The sequence below is a fragment of the Capricornis sumatraensis genome, chromosome 3 (genome assembly GCF_032405125.1).
Source record: "Capricornis sumatraensis isolate serow.1 chromosome 3, serow.2, whole genome shotgun sequence".
NCBI classification, from domain to species: domain Eukaryota; kingdom Metazoa; phylum Chordata; class Mammalia; order Artiodactyla; family Bovidae; genus Capricornis; species Capricornis sumatraensis.
Window position 1 is genome coordinate 2,680,343 of NC_091071.1, and position 24,658 is coordinate 2,705,000.

Consider the following 24,658-nt stretch of genomic DNA (forward strand, 5'->3'; position numbering starts at 1 on the left):
CTCTGCTGCTACAGGGCCTGCACCCAATCCTTCGAGGAAGTTTCCCAAGCGAACTGTGTGCTTGGGTCCCAGGGAAGCGGTTTGCTTTGAACTTGGCATTCAGAGGGCCAGCTCTGATAACTTTGATGAAGAGTCTTAATTTGCCCCAGTTTGCCCAAAGGCAGCAAGTTTTATTTTTAAAGGTCATCAGTCCGTTGATTTGTTCACCCTTTCCCTGTGACAAATCAGGAGCCTCGGACGTGCCAGGCCTCATGTGCAGAGGGGGAGGGGAGGGGGGAGGGGAGGGGGGAGGGGAGAGAGGGAAAGATGAGAGGGGGGAGGGGAGGGAGAGGGGGTGTAAGGAGTGAGTAGACGCTGGCGGGGCCGGTCCTGGAGAGGAGACCCCAGGGACACGACTGCATGGTCTCGATGCAGGGTGCGCGTGTGTGCTCGGTCACCCATTCGTGTCTGCAGCCCACCAGGCTCCTCTGTCCATGGGATTCTCCAGGCAAGAATACCGGCATGGGTTCCATTTCCTCCTCCAGGGGATCTTCCCAACCCAGGGACTGAACCTGCCTGTCCTGCATCTCATGCTTTCGCAGGCAGGTTCTTTACCCTGAGCCACCCGGGCAGCCCTCCATGCAGGGAGGTTCCACAGAATGCCCAGCAGGGCAGCATCTTCTGGATCAGGGGCTCAGGGCTGGACAGTGTTTTCAGCCTGGAGCTTGAGGATGAGTGTTGGTAAACAAAATATTGGGTCTGCTCGCCTGCAGGCAGTAAGGCCAGTCTCCTGACACCGGGCCGTGGAGAAGGCGAGTGCAGCACTTACTGCCAGGCAACAAGCGCGGCATCAGGGCAGCTGACGCTCAAAACGCCCCAGCTCCCCAGTGGGTTTCAGCCGGGTGGGGGGTGTGGTCAGTGTGCACTGTACTGTGGCTGGCAGACAGCGAGGTGACAGGCGGGGTCACAGGGATTAGCCCAGCACGCCTCAGGCTCCGCAGACCTGGGGGCTGTGTGCTCAAGGTCATTCAGTCATCCAGCAGTTACGGCCTCCCCTGCGGTGGGGGTCTCAGCATCTGTGGAAGGACTGAGGGACGGCACACACTCTTCCCGTGTGCTTCAGAGAGGTACCCCAACACAGGACACGGGGAGGGGGCTGTCCCAGGAAGACCCAGAGAGTCTGCTCCGTCACACGGTGGTCTTGAACTGAACGCTGCCTTCCGCCTGCGGGAGCATAAACATCCCTGAGGGGTGTGGGCTGGCCAGGCTGCAAACCGCTGGGAAGGCTTCAAGTGCAGGAGGGGCCAGCGGCCCAGACCTTCCCACCTGGGCCTTCGAGGGCCCGGTGTGTCCCCCGGGGCCAGGCTGGCCCTGAAGTACTGTCCCTCCTCCTCCTCGCCCACCACAGATGCCAAGCACTTCTGCTCAGGTTGTAGGTGATTTGACAATCACACCCTAAACCCAAATGGCAGTAAAATGTGCCACTTACACCTGCTCTCCAGGTGAGGACGGTAAAATCTTGTTTGAAAAAGGGTTTCACTTCATTAAAAAAAAGTTTGAAAAATCTGTGCCAAGGGAATCCCCCAAGGACCCTGAGCAGCTGAGGGGTGTGATCAGCTTTGTCTTCTGGGTAATACCCGGCAGCCGTGAAAGGACCAGCAGCGAGGCAGGTCCTGCTGAGCCCTGGCTTCATCACGACGGGCCCGGGCTCGCTCGCCGCCTGCACAGCTCGGCCCTGGCCTCTGCGGCCCCAGGAGCCGCTGCTGTGTGTGAGGATGGCGCCTCTGAGCCAGGTGACCGAGGACCTGCACGTTCTGGCCACTAAAACCACAACCATCATCGAGGAGCCTCTGTTGCTACGTGCATTTCAGACCGTGTGCAGCTGAGAGGCCCTGCCCGGCTGCTCTCAGGCCCCGGGGCGGGAGTGGTCTGTGGAGCTGACGAGGCTCCCGAGGTGCCCCGAGCCCGCTTGCAGGCAGGGCTGCCCTCCTCTCGGCAGCCTGCCATGGAAGCAGCAGGACAAACCATCTGATCACTGCCCACTCCCCAGGGGGGAGCCCCAGCATGCTGCGGAACAAGATGCGCGTTCGGAGCAGAGATGTGAAGTCCCCCCACCCGGCCCCCCCGGGGGTCCCCCCCACACACACATACACACCACCTCTGCTGAGACCCAGTGGTCCCGGTTCTGTGATCATCGCCACTGTCTCCACAGCCCTCCTGGGCCGATGCAAGCCGGTTCTGACAGCAGCGCTCCGTGGGAGTGGGCAGAGGAAGGCCTGCCCTCCCCTGTGTCCGCACACACAGACACATGCTCTGCTTTGTGACTGTGACTTTGAGCTGCTTCTCCCAGGACTTCCCTGAAAGCCCAGCAGGGCTCCAGCCTCAGCCAGCACTGGCGGTGACCCTTCCCGAGGCCCCTGCCAGGAAGGACCCCCGTCACCCCCGGGTTCCGGTCCTCCTCTGAGAACCACATCAGAGGGCGCCTCCGCCTGCTGCCTCCCCTCCCCACCTGCCTGGGCCGGGCTCTTCTCCTCTTGGCTCCCAAAGCTCCTGCGCCCACAGTCAACCACACGAATTCCCCATCCATAGAAGCTCAGCGGCTCACTTTAGAATCATGTCCCCTACTTTTACTGGTCTTTAACTTTTTCTGATCATGAAAGCAACATGTACAATGATAATTCAGACCACAATGCAGATAATTTAGATACCATTTCACAGTCCTCAGACTTAGGAAGTCCTCAGAAGGTCTGATGGTCCCCAGGAGAGGTGAGGAGGCGCAAGCACAGCTGCAGAGGGGACAACCAGGGCGGCTGCGCCCCAACCCAGCCCCGCCCCCGGCCTTAACGCTGAGAAACCCTCCCTCCTGTTCACAGGACCAAACGCGCAAAGAGAGTCACGGCAGACTGCTCTAAACAACAGGAAATTTAGAAAAGAAGCAACTAGAAACAACCCAAATGTCCATCAGTGAGGCAGTGAGAAGGCAAACCGTGGGCTATTTGCACAGAGAAATGACAGAGACCGTTAAAGTAACGGACGCGTGCTCCAGGAAGTGCCACCAAAAAGCCTCACAGACATCTGTTGCGGGAAAAACAAGTTGCAAAAGCGTCCACACGACCCAAAGATGTCTCTGCACACTTGAAAACTTTGCAGACACGACCAGTTGTCATGTATGGGTACTCCCCTGTGGTGAAGCTGAAGCTCCAGTACCTGATGACTCACTGGGAAAGATTCAAGGCAAAAGGAGAAGAGGGCGGCAGAGGATGAGATGGTTGGATGGCATCACCAATTCAACAGACATGAACTTGCGCAGGCTCCGGGAGACGGAGAGGGACAGGGAGGCCTGGCACGCTGCAATCCACGCAGAGTGGGACACGACTGAGCAGCTGAAAAACAGCAACTTCACAGTCACGAAAGCCGCTTGCGGGCAGGCCGCAGTGGCTGGGGTTCAGAGCCCACCAGGGCCCCTCTGCTCCTGCTCCAGAGTGACTGGCCTCCCCTCCCCTTTGTGTCCCTCTCCCAGATTCTCAGTAAGGCGGCCTGAGGTCCAGTCTCAGGCGTTGCGTACAGCCTGGGCGGGGGGCAGGGGGTGGTTGTAACTCAGCGGCCCCTCTGCTCGGTGCCCAGGAGTCACTTAATCCCTCTGCGCCAGGCTGCCCACCTTAGGGGGACCGGTGATCAGGCCTCCCAGGCATCGTTCAGGGCGCTGAAAACCCAGAACAGCCAGTGCCGGACGGCACCATCTGGGCGCCGCGGGCCTTCGGCGCCTCCTCCCCGCTCTCGGACCAGAGAGGCCCTCCAAGTCGCTGTGTGTCTACACTCGGCATTTCTCTGCGTCCATCCCAGGCGAGTTGCGGGACTTCGTTCTCCATCACCCTGGTAGCTCCAACGGAAGGTTCCTGGTGAGAGGCAGCTTGGGGCCAGGTTACAAGACGCCCCCGAGGTGCTGAGAAGTCTGGCCGTAGATCTCTAGTCCCTGGCGGTCCTTGAAAATCACAAAACCCCAGGTCAGGAGGGGGTCGGACTCCAAGGCTGCGTAACACAGCTTGCCACCTCCCCCAGCGCCCTCCGGGGCTGTGAGGCGTGTAGTGGTAATTGTAACAAACGTTGTCTGGGTAACCTGTCACCCAGATATTATTACCACCAGTGCACTGAATTGTAGATGCTGCGGAAAGCCGGGAAAACAATTTCTAAAGATTCAGGTTGGTGTTCAGGGGGGAGAAAGGAAAACATCTTTTTGCGAGACTCGCTTACGTCCAGGGACCGGCGGCGTGGCCTTCTGAGCACATAAACACCTCTGCGGCGAGAGCTTTTGTAATCTGTATCAAAACATGTTCTTTCATTTCCGAAAGAGATTAACAGTGTGAAATACTGGAGGCGCCTACAGGGAGAAACACTTGCTTATTTGCGTAAATGTTTCACCAGGAGAGCTCGCAGCATTTAGAGCCTTCCTTGGGGGCGGGGGGGACCCACCCGGGAGTGGCCGCCCCCCCCCCCCCCCATTGGCTCCACAGTCGCTCAGATGCTGTGAAGCTCCTCGGACCGTGAGGGTCTGTCCCTCCAGACAGGCCGGATCCCCACCTCCACACGGTTAGAAGTCGGGCTGCCCGTGGGGGCTGAACCTTGACCTCTAGCTTCTTATACGAGGGTGTGTGGGACTCTGCTGAGAATTCGGGGCTCAGCTGAGTAGGGTCCGTGTTAGCAGAAGCGTGGTTTGCTCCGCTGTTGCATTTGTCTGCCCCCCAGCCTCACACCGAGAAGCTGTAAAACCAGTGACCCAGGCGGCATCCAGACTAGACCGATGCTTGCCACCCTCCCCCCGACCCCCAGGGAGATTCAGCTGCTGTGGGTTCCCTGAGCCAGGAGTGGGCACTACGGGGCCATCACCACCCACAGTGCCTGCAGGGGGGTGGGTGGCCCTGTGCCCTCCTCGCAGCCTTGGCCTCGGGGCCCCAGGATGGTCCCTGAACAGACAATGGACAGAACTCTCAAGTGGACACCGTTTTTCTACCCAGGAACCACCCAGTCCTTGAAAGGCCTTGCTACCACCTGGGAGGTCTGCCCTCGACTCTCCAGAGTCACTCTGGGGTCTCTTCACTGTCAGCTCCTTTGACCAAGACGCCCCCCACCCCACCCCTGCAAAGGCCCCCCCATCCTTGGCTGCACCTTCTCTGACTCTCCCCCGGCCCCGGCTTCCCCTGCGGATGGCCCGGAACCCGCCCTCCAGCCTGTGGCGCCACCTCTTCCCCTGCTGGTTCTCTAGACGAGCGACGTGTCCTCATCTTCCGGGTAGCTCGAGCTGCTCGGGCTTCTACAGCCCACCGCATGCCCCCGCGTCCTCATGGGCCGCGTGTGGTCGTGCCCCCCTGAATGCCCTTCCGCCGCGGCTGCCCTCGGCCCTCTCCTCTCCACCCGGGGACCCAGATCCCCGTTCCTTTCTCGCACGGCCGCACCCTCTGACCTCCTGTCGCTGAGGCTCAGCTCCTGTTTCTGAGCTTGCTGGACCTGGGATCAGACAACGAGCCTTTTCTGTGCAAACACCTCCGTCCTGCCTTGCTTCCCATCCATGTTCCCGAGTGTGTGGGCCAGCGCTCCGCAGTAGCTCTTGGCTGTTCCTGTACAGAAGGCTCTCTCCTGCTCATTGAGCCCGTGAGGTGAGGTGTGGGCGTCCATCCTCCGGGTCATGGCACTGCAGAACAGGACCTCAGGGACACAGTCCCTCTTCCAGGGCAAAGGACAGGAAGGTGCTCCTGAGTCCAGGGCTGAGGCATTTTCTCCCAGGCGCTCCTTGTGACCTGGATCAGAGACTAGCTCAGGTTTCCTGTGGTTCTCCAGGGTCGCCTGGAGCTCTCGGGGCCCAGGCAGAAACGCCCCCATCGGTCCAAAAGAGAGAGGACAAGGAGTGAGTGAGGGGCCATGTGACGGAGCCCACACGGGCAGGTGGAGGTGAGGTCAAGGGTCACCCCAGGGTCGTGCCCTCAGGGGCGGGGCGGGGAGTAAGGGTGGAGCCTTTGGTGGAGGGCAGACCTCAGCCTACCCAGGAGGCAGTTAGTGGCTCCCGTTTAGATCGCAGCTCACAAAGACGTGCCTTTGAACAAAATCTCAGTTTCACCCCAGGATTTTTAACTCCAGCAGCAGATAATCTGAGCAGAGGTGAAACGTGATCAAGAACAAACGATAACAACAGAGCCTCAGTGACCACATCCAAATCCTCATTAATTCATACTCACCGGGGGAAGGTGATTTGAATGATCAAGGAGTCTTCCTCACACGTGACTCTCTGAAATACAAAGGGACACGTTAAGGGACCACCTGCCGGCTGGTGCGCACTGTGAGGGGGGTGGGCCCTGGGATGCCTCGTGTTGACTGCACGGCAGTGTCCCCCTGGGGTTCCCCGTGCCTGGGAGGCGCTGGGCAGGTGGTTTCTGCTCCCCCAGCCATCTCAGCTGTAGTCATGCCTGCTCACAAGCTGCAAAAGAAACCTGGTCAGCTCAGATCTACCCAGAAGTTCCGTGTGCATACACACAGGGACCAGGCCTCAGAAGTACATATGTTCACCTGTTTTTAACGCAGAGTTCCTTTCTGCCTCTCTGAGGGCAGAGGGTAGGGTTGGAGTCCCTTCTTCAGGAGGCATGGTGTTTCTTCAGTGGCCGAGCTCACTCACCCTGGGGACACACCTCCCTCTCGAGGTCCTTAAAATATTGTTTGATCACGTTCTTGTTGGTCTGTGTCTGCCTCTGTAGTCTTTGCGCTTGGTCGTAAAGTTCGGTTTCTCTTTGCAGAATCAGTTCAGTCGCTCAGTCGTGTCCAACTCTTTGTGACCCCATGAACCGCAGCACGCCAGGCCTCCCTGTCCATCACCAACTCTCAGAGTCTACCCAAACTCATGTCCATCAAGTCAGTGATGCCATCCAGCCATCTCATCCTCTGTCATCCCCTTCTCCTCCTGCCCTCAATCTTTCCCAGCATGAGGGTCTTTTCAAATGAGTCAGCTCTTCGCATCAGGTGGCCAAAGTATTGGAGTTTCAGCTTCAGCATCAGTCCTTCCAATGAACACCCAGGACTGATCTCCTTTAGGATGGACTGGTTGGATCTCCTTGTATTCCAAGGGACTCTCAAGAGTCTTCTCCAACACCACAGTTCAAAAGCATCAATTATTTGCAGAATACCTTTCCTTAATTCCTTGCCATAGTTCAGCTACTTTCGTACGGGGCACAGGCTGACTTTCCTCCGGTGGCCAGGTGGACACAGGGGTCATTGGCTGTGTCCCGTCACAGACCCCCCACCCCCGTGCCCTATGTTACCTGCTGTAGCTTCTGTGGATGAACCACGTGCCTGCATGGATGGCACTGCCCGCCCCCCGCATCTGATCTGCTGGGTGCCCCTCTAAATCTGCTGAACACAGGCCTCACCCTGCGCCTCAGTCTCCTTGCAAATCCCGACAACATACAAATAATAATACGACACGTGAAAGCTAGAGTGGAAGTCCTGAGTTAGAGCTGGTGTAGGAAGGCGGCTTACATCACTCTGGTAGCAGTGGGTGAGCTTCAGGAGAAAGCTGGGGGTTAATAGAGAAGAAATGTAAATGTTTTACGGTGTAACGGGGAGAAAGAGAGCAAGGATGTAACTGATCAGGACGGTGTGACAGGCAAGGGGGAGCTGAGGGAGCAAGGGGGAGGCTGGTGCTCCCACCAAGGGGGCGCACACTGCCGGGCATGCAGGAGGAGGGCTCCACCCAGGTGGGCATGCTGACCACGTCGCCCTCCTTTTCCAGACACCAGGTGTCCAGGTGTCTCAGAGCTGGGTCTGCAGGTCCTCTGCCGCTTTGGATGCAGGCGGAGGGACCTGGCAGGGCCTGGTCTTCGGGGCGGCCTGGTCCTTAATGACGTGACTTTCAGCAGTCATGGACCCTTGATGATCAGGGCACTCGGAGAGGCGGTCCGAGCTGAGGGCCCACCCGGAGCTAATGTGCAAGCCCCCTCCCGCTTCCTTGACTGCGGGGAGCGCTGTCCCTGGGGAAGCCCCCCACCCCACCCGCTCAGAGCCACGGGGGTGAGGCTTCTGGGGAGCAGGAGCGCTGGGGTGGCAGGAGGAAGAAGGGTATGCAGACAGACAGACAGACAGCAGACACGGGGTCTGAGCACAGGCACCAGCGCCTCCAGGGCGGCTGCTCCGGGGAGAAGGGCGCCCCAGGCAGGGCGACGCTTGCGGGTGGGAGCAGAGCTGCTAGAAGGTGGGGGTGGGGGCAGAGAAGGCATCGCCTTCTGTGCTGCTCCGGAGCGTCCTCCGGCCGGGGCCACGGGGAGGAGGCAGCTGTGCTCACGTCGAGTTCTGCAAAGGATGGAGAGGGGGCCTAGCGCCCCGAGGCCCCCTTCATCCCTGGGCCTGGCTTCCCTCTCAAGGGCCCGGCCTGCAGCTCAGACGCCGGCCTGAGAGAGGGAGACAGCGCAGAAACCCGGGGCTCGGTGGGGTGTCCCGGGTGGGGGCTGGGGGCTTCCCTGTGAGGGGGTACGGCTGACCAGCAGTCTTCGTGCCCTGCCCCCCCAGGCTACCAGATCGCCTACCGCCTGGCCAGCAGTAGCCCCAACACCTTCACCACCGTGGAGGTTGGTGCCACCGTGAGGCAGTTCACGGCCACCGAGCTGGCCCCCGAGTCCGCGTACGTCTTCCGGCTGTCGGCCAAGACCAGGCAGGGCTGGGGGGAGCCGCTGGAGGCCACGGTCATCACCACTGAGAAGAGAGGTGAGACCCGGAGGCCCGACTCAGTGTCGGCCAGCGGTGGGGAGAGGCCCAGCGTGCCTGGGCAGCGGGTGAGGGGTGGGGGGTGGCTGTGCAAACTGCGAGTTTATTAAGCACCTCCTGAGTCCTTCCTGGAGCTGGACGCACAGCTGGTCCACACAGCCTGACACTCACCACAGGCCGGCATCCTCAGCCCTGATGTCTGGGGTTCAAGGAGAGAGACTGCCCCTCCTCCCCGTCCCCCTTCTCCCCTTTCCCACCAGAGGTGCCAGAGCCCCTGCTGGCTCCTCCCCCCGACCCCCTGCCCCCGGGAAGCAGTTAGGCCAGCCTTCCAGCGTGGGGAGCAGCAGGGCTGAGTGCTCCCCGCCTCCAAAAGGCGACCGAGAGTCCCAGGCCCCGATCCTTGCCTTCCTCCTCAGAGTCCACGCAGCCCCTTCTGCAGGAGCAGGGAACGGACAGCTTTGCTCAAGGTTTCGTGTGACTTAGCAGAGTCCATAAGGAGGCGCAGATGTGACCTCCCTCGGGAGCAGCCCTGTTCCCCGCCCTCCAGCCCCCAAGCGCCCCTGCCTCCCTGCAGCCCCCATGGCTCAGCAAGGGGCCCAGGAGAACCGGGCCCCTTCCCATGGGCCCAGGAGGGGACTTGGGCTCTCAGGCCGCAGCGTGGGCCTCAGGGAAGGGAGTTAGGTCCGGGCCCCTCGCGGCCATCCCTGGGGGGCTGGCAATCAGCTGCAGCGTCTTTTCCCCCCGCACATCCTGATTGGAACCCGCGCTCATCATGCCGCACAGCTCAACAGTTACTCCTGCCCCGTGGGGCTTCTCTGTCGATGGGGTGAGGAGCCCGGGCGACAGGCGAGTGACCCCCACTCAGGAACGGGTCCAGGCCCCGCTCCCCGAACCCAGTCCCGACCTCAGAGGCTCAGCGCGGCCCCCAGGCCGCCCACGCCACAACCTTCATGGTCCCAGGCCCTGGTCGACGTCCAGGGAGTGCAAACCAGGGTTAAAGAGGCGCTGGCCCAAAATCGGAAAGCAGGAGAGTGCCCCAGGCAGCCGCCGAGCCCCCCCGGAGCTGCTCGTGGTGGCCCGGCCCTGACCTGGCATCCTCTCTTGGTTGCAGAGCGGCCCGCACCCCCCAGGGAGCTCCAGGTGCCCCAGGCCGACGTGGCGGCACGCAGCCTGTGTCTGCGGTGGGTGCCCGGCAGCGACGGCGCCTCCCCGATCCGGTACTTCACGCTGCAGCTGCGCGAGCTCCCCGGGGGCCAGTGGCAGACCTACTCCTCGTCCATCAGCCACGAGGCCACAGCCTGTGTCGTCGAAAGGTACCGAATGGGCAGGGAGGGCCCTGCCCCGCCCCGGGGGCCCTGCTGGGCGCTCCCCCCGCCGGCTCCCGCCCTCCCAGTAGGGAGACCCACACTGCGAACCCGCATCTGCCCTCTGGCCGGCCCTCCCATGCCAGGACCCAGGAGTCCCAGGGCCCACCCCGGCCTCTTCCTGCCTGTCCATCTGAGCTCTGTCCGCCCCCGCCACCCTTGAGCTGCGGGATCTAATGAGGCGATAGGGGCGGAGGCCTCAAGTCCCTGAGGCAGATGGCAGCCCAGCTGCCCCTGGCACCGTGTCACAGGCCAGTGTCACGGTCAGGGGGACAACCCTCCTCTATGGCCCGGTCTGGGTCAGTAAGGCACACCTCTTTCCCCCGCTGCCATCCGTGGCTCCACAGTGATGGTCGACGGCAGGAGCAGGGCTGCCCCTGAGCCAGCCATTCCGTGACCGCTGGGTGCGGGGAGGCCCTGGGCTCGCTTTGTCCTGATCCCACCTGGCCTCTTCTCTTGGCTGCACCTGCTTTGTGGTGGAGGAGGTGAGGGCTGGGGGGCATTAAGTAGCCTGCCAGCTTCCTCCAGGTGGAACCGTCTAGACGGGCAGGCCTGGGGAGTGACGGTCCCCTGGGACAGAAGCCCTGGGCTGCAGGGTTGGTGGTGGTCCAGGGGGGCCCCAGGGAGACGCCCAGCATCACCTGTCCTTCCGCTCAGCCCCGACTCCACGGGTTCACACTCCAGGGTGCCCGGCAGTGGGTACCCCTGTCTTCGTGGGTCTAGAGCCCTCGCCAGGACCTCCTAGGAGGGCAGAGGAGGCCCCGTGCTTGTCTAGCTGACCACGGCTCCTCTCCCGGCTCCCAAGAGCCCCGTGCCGGGTGCTGTGTTACGTTCCCATCCGGTTGGGTGTCCCTCGGGGACAGGGCGGTGACTGCCTGGGCTCCAGTGGGCCCTGTGCCCAGCGACCGTGGGCCCTGCTGCTTCCCTGAATGTGCCCTCTCCAGCAGCCTATGAGGAGACAGGAAAGAGAAAGGAACGTTTATTAAGCGCCTGCTGTGTGACCAGACTCCTCGAGGCAGGCTGTGCAACAGAACTTCCCCTGCAAGCGCAGATACCATCACCTCCATTTCCATAAATGAGCCGACTGAGACTCCAGAGAAATTAGATGAAGTGCCCCAGTTAGGAGAGGTGGGGCCGGAATCGGAATTCCCGCTTGGCCCTCTTCAAAGCCGAGGCTGGAGGAGGCCTGGGCGAGTGAACAGAGCAGAGCTGGGGGGAAATAGGAGGGTTTGTTCCTCCTCCGTTTTTCAAGTGGTCCTGGAAGTTTCGTTGTACTCAGCAGGGAGTGTGGCGGGAGCAAGGGGGCAGGAGGGAGGTGGTGATGGCAAGTGCCCTGGGCAGAGGGTAGACCAGTCGTCCAGGCTCAGTAGCCACGGTTGCATCTCCAGGGCAACAAGCTGGCCACTCCCTTCATGGCTTCTGAGCTGCCCTGTGCCTATTTCCAGGTGCCAGGCAGGGCTTTCCTGCTGAGACAGGAAGTCCTGCAGCTCAGTGACCCACAGGGACAGTCGTGGGTCCTCTGGAGGAGAGGAGCCTGCTCAGCGCAGGGTGAGGCTGGGAGCTCTGATTCCCGGTCCCCTGGCCCCAGCCCGTCCATCTCAGACCAGGGCCCACTCATCCAGCCGTCAAGTCATCCTTCACTGCCCGTGATGTGCCCCCGACTCCCTGAGACCCTGGAGTTCAGGAAAGAAGGGGTGGTCTTAAAAGGTCTTTGGCCTCAGTTCCCAAAATCCTTAGAGAAGAGCGAAGTCCCAAATGCAGTGTGCTAGGTCAGGTGCGCTACCCTGTTCCAAGCAGAGTCCGCTAGACGCAGTCCACGCGGTCACGAAGAGTCTGACACGACTGAGCAACAGAGCTCGCAGGCACGGGCAGTCGAAGTGCTGCGTCTGAACACGAGGGTCACTTCCCGGGCCCCCACCATGTCCCCAGCCTGCGCTGACTTTCACGCCCGTCCTCTTCAACCCTCCCGAGAAACTTCCGGGACAGATAACGTCCCCCTGCATTCGTCCCTCTAGCGAGCGTTCACTCAGCACCGCCTGGCGCCAGGCCTGGCCAGTGGTGGACGAGCATCCCTGCAAGTGTGAGCTCGCGGAGAGCCGCTGCGGAGGTCTCGCGAGGGAGGAGGTCTCGCGCGGGGGGCGGTCTCGCATTGGGGGCGGTCTCGTGCGGGGGTTGGTCTCGCGTCGGGGGCTGTCTCGCGTGGGGGCGGCCTCGCGTGGGGGCGGTCTCGCGCGGGGGGCGGTCTCGCGTGGGGGCGGTCTCGAGTGGGGGCGGTCTCGCGTGGGAAGCGGTCTCACGCGTGAGGCGGTCTCATGCAGGAGGCGGTCTCACGCAGGAGGCGGTCTTGCGTCGGGGGCGTCTTCGCGTGGGGGCGGCCTCGCGTGGAGGGCGGTCTCGCGTGGGGAGCGGTCTCGCGCGGGAGGAGGTCTCGCGTGGGGGCGGTCTCGCGCGGGGGGCGGCCTCGCGTGGGGAGCGGTCTCGCGCGGGAGGAGGTCTCGCGTGGGGGCGGTCTCGCGCGGGAGGAGGTCTCGCGTGGGGGCGGTCTCGCGTCGGGGCGGTCTCGCGTGGGGAGCGGTCTCACGCAGGAGGCAGTCTGGCGCGGGGGGCGGTCTGGCACGGGGGGCGGTCTGGCGCGGGAGGCGGTCTCGCGTGGGGGGCGGTCTCACGCGGGAGGCGGCCTCGCGTGGGGGCAGTCTCGCGTCGGGGGCGGCCTCACGCAGGAGAAGATATGAAAACAGGGAGAGGAAAGCTTTCTAATCGCGGCTTCCAAAAACGGTCCTCAGTGTTTCAAGATAGCAGAATCCTTTCTCTAAACGAAGTGTTTCCCGGAAGTGATTACCAACCAGATGGACGAGGAGCTGGTTGACGCAGGGGGAGCAGAAACCCTGGATGCCCAGAGGGTTCCTTAGCATTTCAGGGGTTCCTTGGTCCTCAGTTTGAAAGCCACTGGTTTACAGGTCAGGTGAGAAGCGAGAAGGCAGGGTTGGCTTGAGGCAGGAGGGCTGTGCTTAGACCAAGGTGAGGAAAGCTGGAGGCGGTCTGGATTAAGGGACAGGGAGGGGGCACCTAGAATCACTTGGGATGTTTGGGTCCAGGAAACAGAGAGGATGATGGGGCCACCGCCTGAGGCAGAGGGAAGGGGCAGGAGGGGTGCTCGTTGGCTCCCCGTGAGCAGGAGTAGCAGCTGCTGCTGAATGGGGTGAGCGGGAAGTGGCCCCAGGGACGCGGTGAAGGTTTGTGTGTCCTTAGCGCAGACGAGTCCATCTGAAGCCTTCGTTGTTGGTGTGGCTCCGCCCTGGGCACATGAGACCCCTGCAGATCTGGACCACCTGGGTGGGTGGATGGATGGAAGGGAAAGAGGAAGCCCGAAGCGGTGGCACCAAGAAGTGCATTCGTGTCCCTAAAGTCTCGTCCATGGGCCGAGGAGGGACATCATTTCACTGTGGGCAGTCGACATCATCTTGGTCTTACTTAGGGTTGTTTAAAAGACTTGTCTTCCCGCCCCAGCCATTGACCAGTCCCTGCAGAGGGCAGAGGCCTCTGTCCCCTCCTCGTGACCTGGGAATCCTGATGGCTCCACCCTGCAGAGCCGCCCTGGGGGTTAGAGGGGTTCGCGTTGGTCAAGCGCTGGGTACCCTGGCTGGCTTAGTCAGGAGGGAGGAGGCCAGGGCAGACTCCCAGGTCATGGGAGCTGGAGGCAGGAGCCCTGGGGAGGGGGAGGGGCGTGGGCAGGAGCTCCAGGTAATCAGCGCCTCTGGAGGAACCCTCCAGCTCCTTGCAGAGCAGCAATTTGTGCATGCACTGAAGTGTCTCTAATTACAGGAGTTCTGCCCCCTCCCTGCATCTCCTGTCCCCCTAGACTGACCATCAAGACAGCGCTGGGGGCTGGGGGCTGCTCCCCAGCAGTCCCGGGCCAGCTCACTGCTGCCTGGGGATGCAGCCCCAGAATGCCCCCTCGTGGGCACCCCACCAGCCCGGGATGCAGCCCCAGAACGCCCCCTCGTGGGGGCCCCAGCGGTGGGGGCCCCATGGTCACAGGTCTCTTCTGTGTTCAGGCTGAGGCCCTTCACCTCCTATAAGCTGCGTCTGAAGGCCACCAACGACATTGGGGACAGCGACTTCAGCGCCGAGACGGAGGCGGTCACCACGCTGCAGGATGGTGAGCAACAGGGCCCGCTTCCCGCTGCTGCCTGTGCACCCCGAAACCCGAACTCCTAGAGAGGCCTGCTCCCGCCTTGAACCAGGAAGAGGTCACCCAAGGGAGCGGGGGAGCGGCCATGGGCAGCGGGGTTCCATTGGCAGTGGGGTTCAATTAGCAGCAGAAGCCGGCACCCCTGCACAGCCCAGGGCCGTAAATCAGACTTCAAGGGCTTCCAAATGGAGGGACGTTTCTTTGATTGGCTTCCAAACCTGACGATCCATTAGCATCCCTGACATTGAATAATTTATAGGGTCATTAAAGATAGATGCCGTGGGGTAGCTGGTTGTAAGAGCTTTCCCCCATTTTTCTCATTCACGAGCCGTCCTGATTTTGCCGCTTGACGAATGCACAGTGAAGTGTCAGAGAGACCCCGAAAGCTCCAGGTCCCTCCCCCACCCCTGCTCGGTTCTGCTCAGAGGAACTGGGCCTGCAGATCCCCTGTGAGTTTGTTTGACCATCGGCAGTGAGACCAGGCCCAGAAGGACAGGAAGGCGGGGTCCTCAGGCCCACCCAGCAGACAGGCAGGTGCTCAGGACAGAGTACAGCCGCTGCGTGACGACGCTGAGGCTCAGAGCCCAGGCGGCTGACCTGGACCCTCAGTTCACTGGGAGGTGCTTTGTGACAATCCCCAGGCCTGCTCTGAGCTCCCCGTTCCCCGCTTAACTCAGTGGTGGAGCCGCCTTCAAACCAGCCCATCCCCACGATCACACCAGGCCTCCGGGCTTCAGCTCTGCTCTTCTGTAGCCCGGGGTATCGGGGCCTCCTCCCCTGAGGGACCAGCCACGGGGTCCAGGGCCTTGTGGCTCTTGAACTCGCTGAGGTCAGGCCGCCAGGGCCCCGCGATCCTGACCGGAGAGGTGTCCCCGCCACCCCGTTGGCGGGAGGCCGGGGAGGAAGGGTGGGCCCCGGATCTGGAGAAGCGGCACTTGTCCCCTGTGGCGTGCACTGTATTCCTGCATTAGCACCTTGCCTGAGCGCTAGTTCTTAGAAGGAAAAAACCCAGCAGCTTGTCCCTGGGAGAGGAGCACCCACCCACTCCCCTCCCCCTCACAGGCTCGGGCAGAAGGGGGCCGCTCTCAGCCCTTTCATATTCGAATCACCTCTTCATCTTCTCTTTGCAATGGGTTGGCCTTGTGTTTTTGTCCTGTGTCTCTGAGTCCACCTCTCAGGGGAGAGGACAGGCCACACTGACCACACTGGGGCCAGTGCTGGGGGAGGGGCTTGGGAGCGCACAGATGGTTTGCTGGGAAAGGGTCTCTTATCCTGAGAGTACTAAGCCTGCCCCATGTGGGCAGGAACGCTGGGTCAGGCCCTTGAGCCGGAACAGTCAGAGGTCAGAGGAGCAGGGTAGACAGTGGCCCCTGGGGCCGGGGGCCTAGAGTATGGCCAGCATGGGCCCGTCCCTGGTCTGGGCCCAGAGGACGGGGAGGCCTGCAGGGTGCAGGGGTCGCTCAGAGCAGCTGAGTCGGAGTGGGGAGCAGGCTGGGGGTGCCAGGCACACAGGTGAGGCGGGTGGGGAGAGGCCCTAAATCCTTCTGCTCAAAGCCCGTTTCTGAACACTGACTCTGCGTCGGGTCTTGGGTTGTCACAGCGGGGCCGCTGTGAGAAGGCCAGTCCGTCTGCTGGGAGCGGGCCGCCCAGGCCCAGAGGGGGCAGACGTATTGGACACATCTGGACGTGACGGACACTCCATAGAGCAGGGCGGGGTCAAACCAGAGCAGCACCAGGCCACCGCCAGGACCCTGGCCGGGCCAGAGGTCTCCCCAGCCCCCAGAGTCACCCCCTTTCCTGACAGTCACGTCCGTGTTTAAAGCGAAGGGCCCTGGGCCTGGCTTGCTCATGTGTCCTGTTCAGAAGTAGCTCTGACCCACGTACCCCGAAAGAGTGACGTGCCTCATCCTCTGGAGAGGAGGTCAGGGAACTGCAGGAGCACTCCGGGCGCCTCGGCTGTGGAGAGACCCAGACTCTGCGTGTGTCCAGTGGGGCGGGTCCTTGGGAGGTGAGGTCGGGGAGGTGGTCCAGGACGAGCTCACTCTCCCCTAGACGGGCTGGCAGGCGGGGGAAGGGTGTCCCCAGGGAGGAGGGGGCCGCGTGCTGGCTGGTTGAAAGCAGGCGGGGCCGAGCTCGAGGCTAACCCCTGCTGCCTCCCTCTCCCTCCCAGTCCCCGGGGAGCCCCCTCGCTCCGTGTCCGTGGCGCCACGCACCACCTCGTCTGTCCTGATCCAGTGGCAGGTAAGGCCCGGGGACCCCGCGGTGCTCTGTGAACCCCGCTCCCGCAGCGGTGAGCTCGCTCGGTGGGCAGCCGCCCAACGCTGGGTGGGGCTGGAGAGGCCAGCTGGTGCAGAGCCGTGGTGTGAGTGTGACCTCCAGGGCGGGAAGTCCAGCGCCGTGGCGACCTGCAGAGTGAACCGGAGCGCGGTGTGTGGGGGAGGGGCGGCCAGCAGGACGGCCGGGCGGGCCCAGGGCACAGCCCGCCTGGTGGCCGAGTCATCCCAGGCGATTTCCTCTCCTCTCTGTTGCTGAGTGGCAGCTCCTCGGGGTAGCAGGACCCTTTCAGTGTGGACAGAAGACATTTCCAGGTGTCTCCCTGGTGAACTGGGAGCTCACTGCCGTGGCATTCTGCCCTTTCCAGCCTCCCTGGAGTGCTGAGACTGGATGGGGACCCAGGAGGCTTCAGCTGGGCTCTGACGGCTGTCCCGGGGGAGCCGCAGCCGAGTGGCCCTCAGGACCCTGGGAGAGGGACAGGGCCTGGCCTCGGCCTGCGGGCCGTTTTGCCATAGCAAGACTCTGACCCCAGAAGCCTCTCTGACCCCAGGTTCCTCCTCTGTAAAAACAGGGGTTCCAGGGTCCCCTCTGAGGCCCCTGTGAGGTCTCTGATCCAAGGCCCATTAGACCCCTGACTTCCATCAGGGTCTCTGGTGAGAGATGGGGAACATTCAACATGGAAACTCAAGGCTCCAAGCACTTCCAGTTCCCACTCTCCACTAACACAACTGACCAAGAGTAGATGGTCTTCCGGGTGGTGCTGAATTCTGCCGGGCACGTGCTTGGTCTCAGACGTGGGTCTGGCTGCCCCGTAGCCAGCTGAGCTCGGGGCTGTGGCACCTCAGCCGCTCCTGACAGGCAGCTGTGGACGTGGTGCTGGCTGTCAGCCCAGGCCTTCTGCCCCTGGGCTGTGAGCACTCAGTCCCAGATGCCCTGCGAGGCAGCGAGAGCTGCACGGAAGGCGCTGGGCGTGCCTGGCCGTCAGCTGTCCTCCTTCGGAGCCCAGCAGGAGAAACTAATTGCAAGAAGCCTGAGCAGGAGGTGGTCAGTATGATGCATTGTGGAAATAAATGCCTGTCAACTGCCAGAGAATTGAAGTATAATTAAAATTATGAGTAATTTACTAAATCAGAGCCAACAGAACAAAGGGACAACGTTTAAATATAGATTTGCATTCCAAACAAAATGTTTCACCTGTAAATCTTTTTTTTTTAGTAATTTGTTTAAAAACGCAAGCACTGCCTGTAATTCCAAGGCCACTGACCCACTTGAATGGGCCATCCATCAGATTTGGTTCCTCTTAGTAGGATGATCAACATTCAAAAAACTAAGATCATGGCATCAGGTCCCATCACTTCATGGCAAATAGATGGGGAAACAATGGAAACACTGACAGACTATTTTCTTGGGCTCCAAAAATCACTGCAGATGGAGACTGCAGCCTTGAAATTAAAAGACGCTTACTCCTTGGAAGAAAAGCTATGACAAACCTAGGCAGCATGTTAAACAGCAGAGACATTACTTTGCTGACAAAAGTCCATCTAGTCAAAGCTGTGGTTTTTCCAGTGGTCATGTATGGATATGAGAGTTGGACTATAAAGAAAGCTGAGCGCCAAAGAATTGATGCTTTTGAACTGTGGTGCTGGAGAAGACTCTTGAGAGTCCTTTGGACTGCAAGGTCAAACCAGTCAGTCCTAAAGGAGATCAGTCCTCAGTATTCACTGGAAGGACTGATGCTGAAGTTGAAACTTAAATGCTGTGGCCACGTGATGCGAAGAACTGACTCATTTGAAAAAACCCTGATGCTGGGAAAGATTGAGGGCAGGAGGAAAAGGGGACGACAGAGGATGAGAGGGTTGGGTGGCATCACCGACTCAATGGACGTGGGTTTGAGCACGCTCTGGGAGTTGGTGATGGACAGGAAGGCCTGGCACGCTGCCGTCCAGGGGGTCACAAAGAGTCAACGCGACTGGGTGGCTGACCTGACCTGGGTGGGACAGCCAGTCCGTGCCTCTCGGGGGCCGGTGCTGTTGGAATCTGAGGATTTGTGCGTATATTCTAGACAGCAGTGGCTCTGTGTTCACACTGAGTACAGCTCGTGCTGGGCATCCGTGTCTCTGAACTGATCACAGTTAAGCTGGCTGTTCTGAGACCTCCAGCGGGTCACACCGTCTGTGACTCATGCACCTCCTCTCTCGTCTCCTCTTCAGCTTTTCTCTGAGTGGATTTAGAGGCTGTTTTCCAGCAAAATTAACATCCTAAGGGATAGATTGCATCACGTGCAGCGGCCTCAGGCAGGGGAGACTCAGCTGTGCAGGGCACCTTCCTAAGAGTGTGGCGCAGCCCCCGGGTCAGAGGGGACGCGGGGGCCTGGCCTCTCTGGGACATCGCCTGGCCTTTGTTCCTTTCTCACCGCCCGCTCTGTCATCTTATGAGGACCAGCTCCGGTGCTGGGCTCTGAGCACCCAGAGCCTCCTTTCCCTGCTGTGAGGTCCACAGACATCAGTGAGAAAATGGGAGGGGAGCAGCCGGAGGGATGTGGGAGGTAACAGGATGGCCAGTCCCCGCCCCCTACCCGTCAGGGCAGGCAGGTCATTATCCTGTGGCATGTCCGCAGGAATGTAGGCTCAGGTGTGACGGCTGCTGGGCTTCAAGGGCAGGCGCCTGGAGCTGGTTCTCTAGGGCCTCCCGTGCCTGCTGAGCCATGGACCCAGTCCCGCAGGCATCAGAGGGAACCCGTGCTCTGGGCTCCAGGGAACAGAGATGGTGGGAAGTCCCAGGCGCAGGCCCCAGGGCGATGGCAGTGAAAGTCCCGCTCTGCCTCCGGCTCACCCTGAGACCCCGGACTCCGTGTGGACCCTCCCCAGCCCCGGGTCCCCCACCCGCAGCCTGCCCTGTCTGGGAAGGCCCGCTGAGCTGGCCCCAGCCTGACCCCTGGCGCTCAGCCAGGACTGAGGCTCACGGTGGGAGTCCTTCAAGCCCCAGCTCTCAATCCTCTTCCTGCCTGCTAGAGGCGGGGGGCGGGTCAAGGCCGGTGCACTCCAACCAGGTTATGGGCACTTTAACAAGGGCCCCTTTTCCAAAACTGAAAAACACCCAGGCCCCTGCGGACCGGCTAGTGGAATTTCCGATTTGCGGAAGGCAGGGTGAAGCACTTTAGACGCTTATGTCACAGCTCAGGGCACCTCATCAACCTGTGGAGCCGGTCAGCGCTAGAGGCAGGGCTGGGGTGCAGGCAGGACCTTCTGCAGCGAGGAGCCCCGCTGACTTCCTGGGGGCCTCAGCCGGGTGCCTTCACTGCCGGGATACTGGTGGGGCGGGGCCCTCAGGACCCTCCCTCAGGGGTCACAGCTGTGGGCAGCCTGGGACCCAGAGGGTCAGTAGCCCTGCGACCACTGAACCTCACTTGGGAAGGGCGGTGGAGAGCGCGTCACTGAACCTGGACCTTCTCTGCACAGCTTAGGTGTCAGGTGGGAAAACGTCTCTCCTTATTCTTACGCGTAGACTTTTCCAACTTTCTCATCTGTTGTATTTTTTAAGAAGGGGGTGAAATAAACTTTCTCTTACGTGCTGTGATAGTTGTGCTTGAAGGAAGCCTAGGAGTGAGGATGTAACTTGTCTCAGCTGTAGCCAGCAGAAAACCAGGGCTAGGGTCGGAGGGGCAGACTGCGGGCTTCCGTCCTTAGGAGGAGATGGCGCCTGCGTGCATTACACACACACAGACACACACACGATTTGCACGTGGCACCAACTAGCAGTAAGCACTGCATGGAGTCTGCCTTTACCGCATGGAACCAGTTTTTAAATAGCAGAGGGTCGTGCAAAACAAAAACCCTTAAAGCTACCTGAACCAGTCCAATGAACTCAAAGGGGAGGGATCTAAAAAAAGTGTATCAGAGGATCTGAAACGCTGCCGTCCTCAGGGCGGGGCGGCTCCAGGGCCGGGGCTGGACAGGAAGCATAGGGACCGCCCAGCATGCCAGGGCGTGCCCTGCTCAGGGGTGTCCCTGAGTCTGCAGTGTGGAGGACAGAGGTTCTGTCCATCAAAACTGGTGGGAAAGAGAAGGGCAGAATAAAGTAGAAACTGCAACCAGACACAGAGCCCAGGCAGGCCCCCAGGGTTCACCCTGCTCTCACCTCCCTTCCTGAGAGCACACAGCTCCCCGAGCCCCCAGCGCTCTGGTCAGGTGAGGCCTCGTTTTGGGAATGGCTGGGGCAGAGGGCAGCAGGCTCGCTGCTGGAGGAAGTGGCTGTGTCATGGTCCAGCCCCAGGCCCGCCGGGCAGGCATGTGCCTCCGAGACCCTGCGTGCCCAGCCGGTCACCTGCCCCGCCCACCTGCCCCATCCAGGCGACGCGGGGGTCTGAGCGGGTCCACCTTCACGCTCAGATCGTTAGTTCTACAGCCGTGAGGTGAGTTTAAAGTTGTCCCCACCTGTGGGTGTCGGGAGAGCGGAGCAAGCACTGACACCCTGGAAGCATCCGGGTCCCGTCCCAGACCCGCACAGGAGGGAGAATCTGGCAGTGAGGCGACCCACACGGCTGGTTTCTCAGTGTCTGTGAAGGTGACGTTTAGCAGGCCAATGCTGTCTGGGTGGGCCTGCTGGGCTCCCCTGGCCCGAGGGGTGCACGTGGATCCCGAGCACGCGCGAGTCCACTCTGGTTTCCCAGGCTTGCATGTCTACGTCTGATGGGAAGAATGGCCAGCCACGGCGCTTTCCGTGCCGGGGCGGGGTGGGGATGGGGGGTCGGAGGACCCAGGAAGTGGCGGGAGAGCACGTCGGGGGCTGCGGCAGACCCACCCTGCAAACCCCTGGGCTCTCGTGGTGAAAACGTGGTGATTCCAGCTCGTGGGAGGAAGCGCCCTTGCTGTGTGTGCTGCCCACTGGCGAGTGTGAGGGCAGAGAGCTGTCCCCTCCCACAGGGGTCCCGAGTTTGGGACCGAGAGCAGCCAGAGGTCACGAACAGACTTAGCTGAGCATCTGGGTCCCCACGGTGCTGCCTGGGTTCAGGGACTGAGAATTGAAGGGTGTGAGTTTGGACAGCAGAGCCCCTGGAACCGGCCGCCCTGCCCTCCCACAGTTCTGAAGGCCAGAGTCCAAGGTCAAGGTGGCGGCTGACTGCAGACACAGGGAAGCCTGCTGCCCGCCTCTCCCGGCCTCCGGCGGCTGCAGCAGGCCTCTCCGCTCCTTGGCTTCGAGGCGCTTCTTTCAGTTGCCACCTCTGCCTTTGCGTGACATTCTTTCTGTGTCCAAATGTCCTCATCTTATAAGAATCTTTGGGTCTTTTTCTGGTCTCAGCATTTGTTAAATAATTGCTAGATTCTATATTGCCTCTTAAAATGTGTTTTGTCTTTACGATCCATCACGCTGAACATCCAGGTGCCCATATGAATCAATTATCACATTACCTGATGGCGTTCACGAGTCCCAAGTCTGCCAATTTGTCTGCAGGCAATCTTACTGTCTGCGCCCTTCAAGCTCGAAGGCCATCCTGTTGTCTTGGCATTGAAAAGACCCAGAGAGGACTGGTCTTGGCATTTTGAGGAGTGGGGGAGAGTTAGTCCCAGGCTCACGTTTGTAGATCTCAGGACTGCACACAATCGAGTGTCCATGTGGGGTCAGTTTCTAGACGTGTGATCACTGCATGAAAGACTTGGGCAAATAGAATGGAACTGCCCTCTGGGAAGCCCACCATTGCCTTAGAGCACCCCCTTCCACAGATGCCCTCTTCCTAACTTGATTACGTCTGCAGAGATCTGAATCCTGATGAAGTCACTTTGCCAGGACCAGCGGTTAGGACTCAGCATGTCTCCTCGGGGGGGGGCACAGTTCAACCCACAGCAGGGGGCTTTCCTACAGTAGCTGTGGCATCCACTCGGGCACCGGGCGCTCTGGGTCCATCTGTCCGGCTGCAGTTTGGGAGGTTTGGTCCTGACCTGCTGAGGACCACAGCGGGAGGAGCAAAGCCCGTAGCCCCCAGCACCGGGGTCAGTGCCATGGCCTTATTTGGGTTCCACGTGGAGTGGGATGGTCTTCCTTCCACAGACAGACCTGTCAACCCAGCTGGGAACGCCCTCCCCAGGCTCACTAATCAACAGAAACCAGCCAAAGGGGGAGGGGAGTCAGGCCGGGCCCTCCCTGAGCAGCGGCGGTACCCAGAGGGAAGCGGTTGCAAGGTCCTAGGCTCACAAGCACAGGCTCAGACTCCCCCACCGTCCGACCTTGTCTCTGAGCCACCTGTCAGCCGTCAGCCGCCTACCGCTGGGTTCTTAGGAGTCAGACGAGGCCCTGCCCCACCATTGGCCGCTCTTACACCAGCTGAGGTGCAGTGGGTGGTGGGAGGGGTTGTTCTAGCCCTACGCCGGTCAGGCAGGGGGCCACCTGGCACGCAGAGGGGTCAGTGAGGGTCCCAGCGAGACGGCCACAAGCCCGGGTGGACGGGAGGGTCGGGGACTGAAGAGATGGGGTGGGGTCAGTGGTGGATGACGCAAGGCCAGGCCGCATCCACGGCCCCCTTTGGTTCTGGGTCTGCCAGGAGTGGGCAGCTTCCTCTCCATCTGTGACCTGGGCCACAGTCTCCGGCCCCAGCCCTGGGGCTCAGGTGTCCGGGCTGGACAGGGAGACACACCCGTGTCCACGCACACAGGACCAGGAGGCCCGGGTTCTGTCCCCGGACCCCGTCATTCCTCATCAGTGGGACACCTGCCTGTCCTCTTGCCAACAACCAAGGCCCCTCCGGTTGTCTTGAACCAGTGACGCCCCACCTTTCAACACAGTCAGCCAGCATGCAGCCAGGCCCCTGACCGTGCTGTCTTTGCAGCCCCCGAGGGACGAGAGCCTGAACGGCCTCCTGCAGGGCTACCGGATCTACTACCGCGAGCTGGAGTACGAGGCGGCCCCCGCCACCGACTCCAAGACGCTCAAGACGCCCTCAGCTCTGCGGGCCGAGCTCACAGGTGAGCCCCCCTCCCCCACGGCGGAGGTTCCCATAACCACCACGTCTGCCCACCCCAGGCCTGCTGGGAACAGCCATGGGGGCCGGAGGGGGTACGGCTCTGCCCCCTCCCCAGCACCCCAACGGTGTGCAAGGCCCAGGGCACAGGGAGGGGACCCAGGAAGGCTGCCTGGAGGAGGAGCCATCTGAGGGGCTGTCGGGGTAAAAGGATGTCATGGAGGACGTGAGGGGAAGAGGGTGACGCAGGGCCCGGCACAGCTTGGTGGGGGTACAGGGGTCACCAGCCAGGGTGGGGCTGAGCCTCAGGGGCCTGTGCGCCCTGGAGGAGGAGTAGCCGGGCCTCCAGGGGCAGCGGATCACCCCACACGGAGCAGGCCTGGGGTGCTGGGGCCCGTGGAGCGAGGCCCCAGAAGGCTGAGAGATGCCCCCCAGCACCATCAGAGAAGACACCTGGGCCCCTGGCACCCACGTGGTGGGGGCGGCGGCAGGGTGGCCAGGGCACCGGGTCCGGCTCTGCCTGGGCCTCTCTGTGTGGGTCACACACACCGTGCTTGGCCCCCGGAGCCACTCTGGGGTCAGCGAGGGGCTGCACCTTGGCCCCAACCCCACCGGGGGAGAACCTGGCTCCGCTGAGACCCCCACTCGCAGCATCTCCCCAGGTGCCCCTTGCCGACACCCAGCTAGCCGTGACTGTTCCTCTGGGCTGAGTCGCACAGACCCCGGAATAAGAGGGTGCGGGAGTCTGTGCACCTGCTCACTGTTGACGGGTCGTCCCCGCCGGCCTGGGGCGCTCACCTGGGCATGTAACGAGACAGGGCTGCCCCGGGAGCAGCCAGTCCTGTGGCCCCCAGTGCCGCTTTGTGCTGTGCTCTGCCAGATGCCAATTCGACCCGTTTAATCAGAGAGGAGAACCCCCTCCCCCTCATGGGCCAGGGGCCTGGCTGGTTCAGGAGGCTCCGCGGGGGTCCCGGTGAGCAGACGGGCATGTGGTGGCCGCTCGGGAGGCAGAGCAGCTTCCCGGCCAGGCCTCCCTCCACGTCTGCGCCCCGTCCTGGCGCCAGCTGTCCCCGAGCTGATGGCCTGTCTGCTCGCCCCTCACAGCCCAGAGCAGCTTCAAGACAGTCAACAGCAGCTCCACGGAGACGACCTACGAGT

General features: G+C 61.5%; 1 protein-coding gene across 1 annotated transcript in view; it reads left to right on the plus strand.

The window, feature by feature from the left end:
- SDK1 (sidekick cell adhesion molecule 1) overlaps positions 1 to 24,658 on the plus strand; it is a 718,540-nt gene that overhangs the window by 648,673 nt on the left and 45,209 nt on the right. Inside the window, exons 29-34 of the mRNA XM_068967809.1 lie at positions 8,524 to 8,718; positions 9,830 to 10,031; positions 14,138 to 14,241; positions 16,445 to 16,515; positions 23,369 to 23,504; positions 24,605 to 24,658. The exon at positions 24,605 to 24,658 is cut by the window's right edge and continues 6 nt beyond it. Coding sequence (XP_068823910.1) covers positions 8,524 to 8,718; positions 9,830 to 10,031; positions 14,138 to 14,241; positions 16,445 to 16,515; positions 23,369 to 23,504; positions 24,605 to 24,658 — 762 coding nt within the window. The remainder of the gene's footprint in view (positions 1 to 8,523; positions 8,719 to 9,829; positions 10,032 to 14,137; positions 14,242 to 16,444; positions 16,516 to 23,368; positions 23,505 to 24,604) is intronic.